The sequence below is a fragment of the Erpetoichthys calabaricus genome, chromosome 12 (assembly GCF_900747795.2).
Source record: "Erpetoichthys calabaricus chromosome 12, fErpCal1.3, whole genome shotgun sequence".
Taxonomy (NCBI): domain Eukaryota; kingdom Metazoa; phylum Chordata; class Cladistia; order Polypteriformes; family Polypteridae; genus Erpetoichthys; species Erpetoichthys calabaricus.
In genome coordinates, this window is record NC_041405.2 from 153,222,842 (window position 1) to 153,234,888 (window position 12,047).

The 12,047-nt window shown below is 43.1% G+C and overlaps 1 protein-coding gene across 2 annotated transcripts in view; it reads right to left on the reverse strand.

Moving 5' to 3' along the window:
• Positions 1-267: 267 nt before the first annotated feature.
• LOC114662878 (N-acetyllactosaminide beta-1,3-N-acetylglucosaminyltransferase 3-like) overlaps positions 268-12,047 on the reverse strand; it is a 107,302-nt gene continuing 95,522 nt past the window's right edge. For both annotated transcript variants that reach the window (XM_028816589.2, XM_028816588.2), the window contains exons 4-5: positions 980-3,378; positions 268-685 (exon numbers count right to left, since the gene is read on the reverse strand). In XM_028816589.2, coding sequence (XP_028672422.2) covers positions 2,114-3,283 — 1,170 coding nt within the window. In that variant the 5' untranslated portion in view covers positions 3,284-3,378 and the 3' untranslated portion in view covers positions 268-685; positions 980-2,113. The remainder of the gene's footprint in view (positions 686-979; positions 3,379-12,047) is intronic.

Here is a 12,047-nt window from a genome sequence, read left to right on the forward strand (position 1 = left end):
TCTGTTGAAATGACACAAAATGCATTTTATTACTAAAAATGTCGGTGATGCGTCATCTGTTGGAATGGTCAAATGCAATGCATTTTATTACTAAAAATGTCTATGATGCACCACCTGCTGGAATGGTCAAATGTAATGCACTTTATAACTACAAATGTTTGTGATGCATCATCTGTGAGTGGAAAATGTAATGCATTTTATTACTAAAAATGTTTGTGATGCACCACCTGTTGGAATGATCATGTGCAATGCATTTTATAAGTACAAATGTTTGTGATGCGTCATCTGTTGGAATGGTCAAATGCAATGCATTTTATTACTAAAAATGTCTATGATGCACCACCTGCTGGAATGGTCAAATGTAATGCACTTTATAACTACAAATGTTTGTGATGCATCATCTGTGAGTGGAAAATGTAATGCATTTTATTACTAAAAATGTCGGTGATGCACCACCTGCTGGAATGGTCAAATGAAATGCATTTTATAACTACAAATGTTTGTGATGCGTCATCTGTTGGAATGGTCAAATGCAATGCATTTTATTACTAAAAATGTCTATGATGCACCACCTGCTGGAATGGTCAAATGTAATGCACTTTATAACTACAAATGTTTGTGATGCATCATCTGTGAGTGGAAAATGTAATGCATTTTATTACTAAAAATGTTTGTGATGCACCACCTGTTGGAATGATCATGTGCAATGCAACTTTATTGCTATACATGTTTGTGATGTGCCTCTGTTGAAATGACAAATAAAATGCATTTTTATTACTGAAAATGTTTGTGATGCGTTATCTGTTGGAATGGTCAAATGCAATGCATTTTGTTACTAAAAATGTCTGTGATGCACCACCTGTTGGAATGATCATTTGCAATGCAACTTTATTGCTATACATGTTTGTGATGTGCCTCTGTTGAAATGACAAATAAAATGCATTTTATTACTAAAAAGTTTTGTGATGCACCCAACCACCTGTTGAAATGATCAAATGCAATGCATTTTATTGAGTTTGTGATGCACCACCAGTTGGAATGATCAAATGCAATTTGTTTTATTACTACAAAGGTTTGTGACATGCCATCTGTTTGAATGATAAGTGCAACGCATTTCATTACTAAAAATGTTATAAAATGCTGCCACCTGTTGGATTGACAGAGACCTACGCAGTCAAAATGGACACACAGACAGATGCCTGTCCTTTCACTGAGGTAGACAATACACAAGATGGAGTGCTATATCTTAAGATACGCCTTTGACTGCAGCATACCAGTGCCAAAATCTTATGGAACAGTAACTATTGAGTGTAGTAATTGCGATTACACAAACAATTTTTACAACTATCATTTATGATTAGTGGCTTTAAAAAACAAACTTTTGATTGATTGATTGATGTGTGCGAGCAACAACGTGATTCGCTAAAATCAAATATGACGGACATATTACACCCCCCATGATCCACCCACATCATCTCCAGGCTGCAGTAAGGCAAAATGTAAACTTCACTTACTCATTAGACTTAAAGTGCCAGCTGCAAACATATGTGATGAAATACAGAATAAAATAAAAAAATGTTTTCTTTTGTCTTTTGATCGTTTTATTTTGTCAAAACTCCGGCCAGGGGTGTATCACAGAGCACTGGGCCCAATATAGATACAGTCTCTGTGGGCCCCCATCCTCTCAAAAACAAGTCCAGGCTCCGACTAATCCAATCCTAGTGGGTCCTGGGTAATCATTACCCCTTCCACCCCCATACTCCGGGCTACATTCAGAATTTCAACACCACAGGGCACCCACAGAAGCTCTTCTTCCACAATTCTGCCACCAAAAGTTGAGACCACCCAGATGAAAAAAAAAAAAATAATAATTATATTGCACGGTGTGAAAGTTTCACAGATTGGACCAGGGACCAAAGCTCAGTTTGGTTTCAAGAGTTAACTTCTATGAACTCAAAAAGTGATTCCAAGTTTTGATAGCGGAGGGCCTCAGATACACATCATGGCATTGATTCCTGAGAGCAGAAGCCTTTTGGGAAATTTATTACAGTAGAAATTAAACAGTCCACGCACTTCACTAATCAGCACTTTCGAGTTGCACCACTGTGGAACGTCATTTGGGAAGCTCGTGGGTCACCGAGATGCCACACTTGACATGAGGATTGTGGATTTTAGCCCACATGACAGCAGTCTGGTGGGGCAGGAATCGGTGTACTAAAAGCAGTTCACGGTAGTAGCAGGGATCAAAGGCGTCAAGGGTCTGAGAAGGAACATGGAAGCCCGCAGTTTTGACCCCGTTATGGGATGTGGGCTTTAAAGCCGCCTTTTGTAAGCACATGCCCATGTACACGTCATCGATGGGTAATAACTCGATCCCATGCGACATATTGTGGATCGTCTTGGCTGTAAACCTGGACAGGAGGAAACCACCGCCACCACAGTATGGAGGATAAGAATTGGATTCTTGGACTTGCACGGGAATGTAATATTTACTGTGGACTTCTCGAATGGGGCCAACGTGACTAATCAAGTGGCCGGTGAAGAGATGTTTGTCCCCGTCATTCTCCTTCTGGCCTTTCAGAAACTCTACCATATTGTCAGTATTGGCAAAAATATCGTCGTCCCCATTGAGGAGGAAGTGGATGTGAGGGCACCGCAATTCCATCCACTGTAGGAACAGAATCTGCTTCAGCGTGAGGTTGTAGAAGGAGTCGATAAAGTCAAACTGCAAAATGTCGTTGTGTTCCAGGCTCTCTATTTGTAAAAGCGAGCCATACCTGTGGGCATCCACTTCATTTCCCGAGACACCGGAGACAAAGATCCTACGAATCCAGACGCCATCTTCTAATCGTTCTCTGCCCCAAGTCTTTCGGATCACCTCCCGCCTATCGTAGTTCAATGGCGAGGACTTAATCATGAGCAGGAGGAAAACGTTGGAAGAGTCTTTGGGTGTCTTGCCACACTTCTCGGGGGCGTCAATTAAAATGGGGAAATGGCGACAATGACGGTAGCGTAAAAAATCCTTGATATGATTGGGAAGCTGGGAGAATCCAGAGATGTTTGCCGAAGACATGTTCTCTGTGCATTTAGGAATCTCTTGGAAGATTATGGGAGGCCCATCAAGGGTATCGTTGGCCAGCAGCCTTTCATTCTGCAGCGGAGGTGACTGTTCGTCATGAAAACCCGACAGACTGTCAAAGTTATCGGTAAATAGGAGAATCGCAAGACACACAAAGCCAACTAGGAAGAGGGCAACAGTCTCATATCTGCGGCTAATCCTCATCTTGGCAACAGAAGTCCTGGGGCAATTTGAATAACCAGCTACGTCAACATAGGTCTCGTCCAGGGATCTTTTATATTCTGTCAGTTCATTTATATCTGTAAAGAAACAAAAATATTAATTAGGAATATAAGGAATACGAAAAGATTATTATTTTTTTTTAATTTACATACATAGAGTTTTCAGCTATAAGTGCCCAGGAGGACAGATGGGCATCCCGGCCAGGATGGAGAAGGATTTCTCGCCCGGCTGGGAAGCCATAATGAAAGGATGGCCAGATTGCAGACACTATATGGCCGGGATGGCTTAAAATGTCTGTCCTGACTGATACCGGAAGGAAGGATGGAGTGGTGAGACCTGCAGGGTCCATGGGAACTGGGAGTTCTGGAGTGCAGCCCTTGGGTGACGGTAGAGGGTGCTGCCAGGGGGGCATGACCTTCCTGGTTTCTGCACAACCCAGAAGAGCCACAACAAGCCACAAAGTGTCACCGGACGTACTCCTAGGTTCAGCTTAAAAGGAGCGCCCACTGTCGTATACCGCCTAACCTTCGGTCTCCGCTTTCAAATCCTGGCTGAAGACTCACGACTTCAGTTTAGCACACCCTGACTAAAGCTGCTGATTAACTGTCCAGACTGCATCTCTGTTGTTAGTCATTAGCACTAAAACATAAAAACAGTGGTACCTCTGGTCACGACTGTAATTCGTTCCAAATCTCTGGACACAACCCGAACGTAATTTCCCTATAAGATTGTATGTACTGTAAATACAATTAATCCGTTCCAGACCATACAAACTGTGTATGTATGTATGTATGTATGGTTGAAATAGTTTACTGTCAAATAACGCAAAGAGTATGCGACACATGTTTCGCCCTAATTCTGGGCTCATCAGGTGTACACACTCACTGCACCCCCCTCTCGGGGAATCGAACCTCGGACGTCAGCGCTTGTGGCGAAGCCTCTAATGTTGCGCCACAGCATGTGGTTCATTCATTTGACAGCATGTATGATCTGCTTCTCGCAACTGAAAGAGGGCACCGTGGCAGATGTTAGCCGACTTGCTGACCAACCACAAGCGTTACCTGGTAGGTAACCACCCATACAATCAGATTGTGATTCAGACTACGAATGCCATGAATAAATAAATAAATTATATATATATATATATATATATATATATATATATAGATACAGTAATCCCTCACGGTTCACTTTTTGCGGATTCACGACTTCACGGGTTTTTAAATACAAGTGATTGCCCGCCTATCGTGGAAGTTATGTTCCAGACCCATCAGCAACAGGAGAAAATCCGCGATATAGAAAGACCATATAAACAAACATTTTTATAGTTTAAGCCTTAAAATACCCATCCCACATGCTTTAAACACATGTAAACTTATAAAACACACTGTGTTAACACATATGATATGTGGATGTCGGGCTAAGGATATGAGTAACATCTCACTATTATAAAACATTTTAACTTCACGCAAGACAAGACAGTGAGACAGGAAAATAGGTGCTGTACAGGCTTTTAAATTATTGACACGCAGAGCGACAAGCAGCACAAAGTCCACTTCTCCTTCGCGTTCATTCAGCTCCCCACCCCCTTGACAATGCGAAGTGGCAGGAGCTTACTGCACCTTCGGGAAGGGGGGTTTGAGCTAACGTGCGTTCAGCCCTCACACACCCCCACTCCTCCTCCTCCTCCTCCTCCCGAACGCGCAGAGCGACAAGCAGGCATTTTGGCAGAAGCAGCACAAAGTCCATTTCTGCTCAGCGTGAGTTCAGCTGCCCCCCTTCACAAAGCGAGTGCAGACATATTGACGTCTGATCGCAGCGTGCAGTGTTGGTCTGCGGTGTTTAAGAATGTAGAAAGTGTTTAAGAGCATAGGAAGTGTTTATAAGAGTGTGGGAAAGGTTAACAAGAGAGTGAGAAAGGTTTATAAGAGTGTGGGAAGGGTTTATAAAGCCTTAAAATATGTATAAATAATAAAATATAGGTCGCTACTTCGCGGATTTTCACCTATCGCGGGGGGCTCTGGAACGTAACCCCCGCGATAGGTGAGGGATGACTGTATACACTAATATTTAGGTGCCCTTTAATACAGGCATGACTGGCTTCAAAATGAAATCAAATTGGTCACCCCCGGTGTTTCGTCCATTCTTCCTGCATCCGTTAAATAGCAATATGACACGCGTTTCAAATCACACAGCACTTCTCTCTTAAAAATGTCTAGGAAAGCTCACCTTCTGCAATCAGCTTCACAGTTCAAACTCTGCTCTTAATTGAGAGGAAACACATTGGTAAACATCAGGAAAGTCTTCGTTTACTTCTGGCTTTAAACACTGACTTGGAGGTGTTTTGCGAGTGAATACTTATGCCATCAGCTGTTTTGTGTTTTATATTTGCATTTAATTTAGACCACTCTGCAGAGATCGGTTTTCACTTTGACATTATAGAGTCTTTTTTGGCTGAACAGATTAAGAAAAATATCACATTAAGTATACACTGTGATTCAATGACATGTACCAAAATGTTAAAACTTTCTACAGGCACCGTATACTCTGTGTGTGTGTGTGTGCGTGTCAATATGTGTGAGAGTGGTCTCCTGTGGGTATTATTGTTAACTGATCGGAGCAGACATGCAAATAATTTCATGAAGTTGACAAGACCGGATGGATGGACTTTTCAGACAGATGAAGGTGTGATGATGAAGTCCACAGTCACATCCTCAACCATAGAGGAGATCTATTAGCTGGGTGTGTGAAATGAAAGCTCAGGAAGATCATTAAGATAAACATGAGTGATATATTGAGAGACATTAACACTAAGGAAGGAAGGAAGGAAGGAAGAACGAAACGTGGCAGTAAGAAATGTGGTTAGAAGGAATAGTGAGACAGATGAAGCAGTTAAGACCAGCAATGTGTAGGTGAATGGCAGGCGTAAATGTAAGCAGAAGGTCTGGGGAGGACAGCGAAGAGCAACATCAAGTGAAGAGTGATGGATGTAGTGGACGCCCCGACGCCGCCCCTCAGACGGAACACAAATATAGAAAATTCCCAGCATCGGCCCCTCATTCAATCCAGAAATACCAACCACTTAAAGTCACACTGACGAAAACCGAAACAAACTGTACTGTATATATTCAGACCAAAGGAGCAGCAGACAGTGGGATGAAGCGTCCCAAATTCACATCTTGTGCCGAGTCACCGTATGGAGTTTGCACATTTTCTCCATGCTCAGATTTTGCTCCTAAACCTCAAAGATGTACATTTGTTTGTTTTTTTTTTTCTCTCCATTGTTTCCATAATTTTGCATGGTAATATACAATCAGGGTGGCACGGTGGTGCAGTGGGTAGCGTTGCTGCCTTGCAGTTGGGAGACCTGGGGACCTGGGTTCGCTTCCCGGGTCCTCCCTGCGTGGAGTTTGCATGTTCTCCCCGTGTCTGCGTGGGTTTCCTCCGGGCGCTCCGGTTTCCTCCCACAGTCCAAAGACATGCAGGTTAGGTGGATTGGCGATTCTAAATTGGCCCTAGTGTGGGCTTGGTGTGTTTGTATGTGTCCTGCAGTGGGTTGGCACCCTGCCCGGGATTGGTTCCTGCCTTGTGCCCTATGTTGGCTGGGATTGGCTCCAGCAGACCCCCCCGTGACCCTGTGTTCGGATTCAGCGGGTTGGAAAATGGATGGATGGAATATACAATCACCATCCACTTTATTAGGTACACCCTGCTAGTACTTTATTTGACCCCTTTATGCCTTCAGAACTGCCATAATTCTTTGGGCCATAAATTCAGCAAGATGCTGGAAACATTCCTCATGGATTTTGTTCCATATTGACATGACAGCATCACGCATTGCTTCTAAATTTGTTAGCTGCATTTCCATGATGCAAATCTCCCGTTCCACCACATCCTTAAGGTGCTCTACTGGATTGAGATCTGGGGACTGTGGAGGCCATTTCAGTACAATGGACTCATTTGTCATGTTCAAGAAACCAGTCCAAGATAAGCTGAGCTTTGTGACATCCTGCTGGAAGTGGCCACCAGAACAGGAGTACACTGCGGTCATAAAGGGATGGACATGGTCAGCAATAGTATTCAGGTAGGCTGTGGCATTTAAAATGATGCTCAGTTGTACTATGGAACCCAAAGTGTGCCAAGAAAATCTCCCCCACACACACCATTACACCACCAACACCAGCCTGAACCGTTGATACATATGCTCTGCCCTTCACCTCTCTCTGACACATCTGGATAAAAAAAGACACATATGTCAGGATGTTATTCATAGACTTTAGCTTCACCTTCAACACAATCATCCCTCAAAAGCTGGTTGTAAAACTGAGCAGGTTGGGCCTGAACATCACCCTCTGCAATTGGATCCTGGACTTCTTGACAGAGTGGCCCCAGTCAGTTCAGATGGGCTGAAACACCTCCAGCATCATCACACTGCGAACTGGAGCACCGCAGGGCTGTGTGCTTAGTCCACTGATCTTCACCCTGCTAACTCACGACTGCACAGCCACGCATAACACCAACCACATCATCAAGTTTGCGGATGATATGACGGTGCTGGGACTGATGAGCAGGGGATGATGAAACAGCATACAGAGATGAGGTGGAACGGCTGTCCGCATGGTGTGAAGACAACAATCTATCTCTCAATGTCGACAAGACAAAAGAGATAATCGTGGACTTCAGAAAAATCACATCCTGCCCACATCCCACTCAGCATCAACGGTTTACATGTGGAGACTGTTAGGAGTACCAAGTTCCTTGGTGTGCACATAACCGAGGAACTTACGTGGACACAACACCTCATCACTAATCAAGAAAGCCCGGCAGAGACAACACTTCCTGAGGCAGCTGAAGCGAGCAAGTCTTCCCCCTTCCATCCTCACCATGTTCTACAGAGGCACCACAGAGTGTTCTGACCAGCTGCATCACTCTCTATTATGGCAACTACAACATATCCGACCGCAAGCGCCTGCAAAGGATAGTGAAGACAGCAGAGAACATTATTGGGGTGCCTCTCCCTTCACTACAGGACATATTTTACAAATGCAGTGTCCACAAGGCCTGCAGCATTGAGCAGGACCCCTTACACCCCTCACATGGACTTTTCACACTTCTGCCATCCAAGAGAAGATACTGCAGCATCAGAGCCAGATCTGCCAGGCTGCAGGAGAGTTTTTACCCCCAAGCTGTCAGACTCCTTAACACCAGGCTGCCCCTTGGGACCTTCCACACGGCCTCAACCACCACTAAAAACAGAACTTTTATACATGCGAGCCACTGTCCTGTAAAGACGAGTGTGCAGGTAGAGAAGAACTGAACATCTCATACTGACCTTTAAGGATTTTGCACTTTGATATCCTTCTGCTTTGAAACATTCTGACCTGTCATTGTTTACACATCTTAAACAACTATTATCATACACTGATCATTTCTGTATTAACTATATTATTTATTTATTACATTACATATCTATTGACTATATGTATCTAGATTGCAAATATCATACATTGCATCAATGTTCACATTGCTAATTACACGTCAATATTGCTGCTACTTCTTTGTCTTTGCACAATGTCTTGTTTGTGTTTTAACTTTAAATTTAAATTTTAATTCTATTTTTAATTTATTATTTGCACGTCATGTTGTTACACTGTGGACCCTGAGCTTCGCAATTTCATCTATCTGTATACTTGTATATGGTTGAGATGACAGTAAAGTTCACATTGACTTTGACTTTGGATGGATGTTTTCATGTTGTCAACATTCTGAATGTTGCAGCAGAAATCGAGACTCGTCAGACCAGGCAACATTTTTCCAATCTTCTATTATGCAGGTTTGGTGAGTCCGTGGGAACTGTAGCCTCAGTTGCCTGTTCTTAGGTGACAGGAGTGGCACCCAGTGTGGTCTCCTGCTTCAAGGTTCGACGTGTTGTGTGTTCAGAGATGTTCTTCTGCATACCTCGGTTGGTTATTTGAGTTCCTCTTGCCTTTCTATCAGCTCAGACCAGTCTGGCCATTTTTCTCTTACCTCTGGCATCCAAAAGGCCCAGAGATCTGCTGCTCACTGGATATTTTCGCCTTTTTCGGACCACTCTCTGTAAACCCTAGAGATGGTTGTGTGTGAAAATCCCAGCAGATCAGCAGTTTCTGAAATACTGTCTGGCACCAACAACCATGCCACATTCAAGGTCACTGTATTGTGTTTATTGTTTTGTGTAAGATTTTATGCATTTTCATTGCTTCTGTCTATGATTTTACACATGAAGTACTGTTATAAAGGTTGAAATAAGCAATCATCTGGGGTTTGGGAACGGATTAATCTACAGTGAAATACGTTTAACGTGAAAATGCTTAAGACGAAATATCGGTTAACACGAAATAATACAACGGTCCCGACAAACTACTATGTATTTTCATGCACGTTTTTCTTTTAACACGAAACGAAAATCGCTTAACACGAAGAGATTTCCCTTCTGGGAATGAACAAAATACGGAAAACACCAGCCGCGCAGGCGAGATTTAAGAGGGGTGCGAAATGAAAGAGAGGTGGTTTCACATGTTTCGTAGAAAGGAGGCTAACTTGGCTTTGAAATACCCTCGGAATAGCCTGTGACACGAGCCAATTTTGTTCATCTAAGCTACTTTCACCCTCCACCCCTACAAACGCCACACAAAAACATCTCATCTCTCATCAGTTAGCCTTGGAATTCGGTGACAAGTACATCGCAGTGTGAGTAAAAATCAGTGAGTTTGGTTTGCGTTTTTTTTTTTCTATTTTAGAAGAATTTTTTTACGAGCACAATAGCAAAGAGCTTAGGGGGAAAGCAAACTGCTATTTCGCTTAAAATGAAGATGGAGCTTCTTAAGGCTGTTGATCAAAAACAGAAGACGAAAACGGAAATCTGTAAAGATTTTGATATTGCTAACTCTACATTATCAACAATACAGTAATTAAAAAAAAGAGAGCAAATTACGGAAATGTTTGAACGGAGTAAGTTTGAGCCAGAGTGAAAACGGATGAGAACGGCCAAGCACGAGGATTTAGAGATGGCTTTACTTGTTTGGTTCCAACAAGCGAGATCTCAGAATGCTCCCATTTTTATTAAATACATGCATATATACATATCTATGTAAATAAAATGTACTCTAATAAACTTAATTTTGTTGAATATACTGTGTGGTTTTTTTGTAATATTCTTTAACACGAAATTCTTTTAACATGAAAAAATATTTCAGTCCCCTCAGTTTCATGTTAAACGATTTTCACTGTATTTTCCATTAGGGAAAATGGTTTCAGTTTTCAAACAATTCAGTTCCTCAACAGCCATTAGGAACAAATTATGTTCAATAACCGAGGTTCAACTGTATATCAAATAAAAGTCAGTGTGTGTTTGTGAGAGGTTGATCTTGCCAAACAAATCTTTTAGATTTTCTTTAACCAGGCTACTGTAGTAGTTGACAAATTCAAAGCATACGACAGAAGTGACTGACTTTCACAAAGCCTTTGCTCCCGTCCCATACTGAAGATTAATTCTGAAACTAAAAGCTTGACGTCATCTGAGGTGACCTACAAAATTGGAGCTCGAGTTGGTTAACAGGCCTGAGACAAAGAATTGCAGATAAGAGGAGAATGAGGTCATCAATGGAGTATTCAGGGGTTTGTCCTGGGCCCATTACTTAGTCTGATTTATATTAAAGACGTCGGTGCCGGTATATTTACGTGACGTTCACATTACAAGCTTCAGTGCTCAATTTAAATTTTTTGCTCAGATTGGATTTGCTTATCTTGACAGAACACAATGATAAGTACAAGTGCCCTGTTGTATAAGTGCCATGAAAGTGCCTGGGAAAGGCGTTATATGTGAACAAAATCTGCAGGCAGGGTGGAATGGGTGGAGAAGTGTCTCAGGAGTGATTTGTGACATACGGGTATCAGCAAGAGTGAAAGGGAAGGTCTACAGGACGGTAGTAAGACCAGCTATGTTATATGGGCTGGAGACGGTGGCACAGGAGACAGAGCTGGAGGTGGCAGAGTTAAAGATGTTAAGATTTGTATTGGGTGTGATGAGGATGGACAGGATTAGAAATGAGGACATTAGAGGGTCAGCTCAAGTTGGACGGTTGGGAGACAAAGTCAGAGAGGCGAGATTGCGTTGGTTTGGACATGTGCAGAGGAGAGATGCTGGGTATATTGGGAGAAGGATGCCAAGGATAGAGCTGCCAGGCAAGAGGAAGGCCTAAGAGAAGGTTTATGGATGTGGTGTGAGAGGACATGCAGGTGACGGGTGTGACAGAGGCAAGATGACGAGGACATGAGGATACGGAAGAAGATGATCCGCTGTGGCAACCCCTAATGGGAGCAGCTGAAAGAAGAAGAAATATTTTATCAAACTGCAACATAAACTCTGAAACAGCATGCATGTGCATGTTGACACAAGAACAAATATAACAAGTTGGGGAGCATGCACTGATATAGCCCACTGCCGCGCCCACCACATGGTGAAACAGCTCGGGGTCCTGGTTAGCAACCCCCCAGGCAGACACGCAGTCCAGTCCCACCCTCCAGAAATGACCCTCTATCTGCCGCAACCAGGTGTTATGTGGGCGACCCCTTGGCTTGGTCCAGCCACTCGGATCCCCAACAATGAGGATCTCCCTCGGTTTCCCTCAGGGAAATGCGCCAAATGGCCGTAGTGCCGTAACTGATGCTTTCTCACAATGCAGGTCATGTGCCTCATTTGGGACTC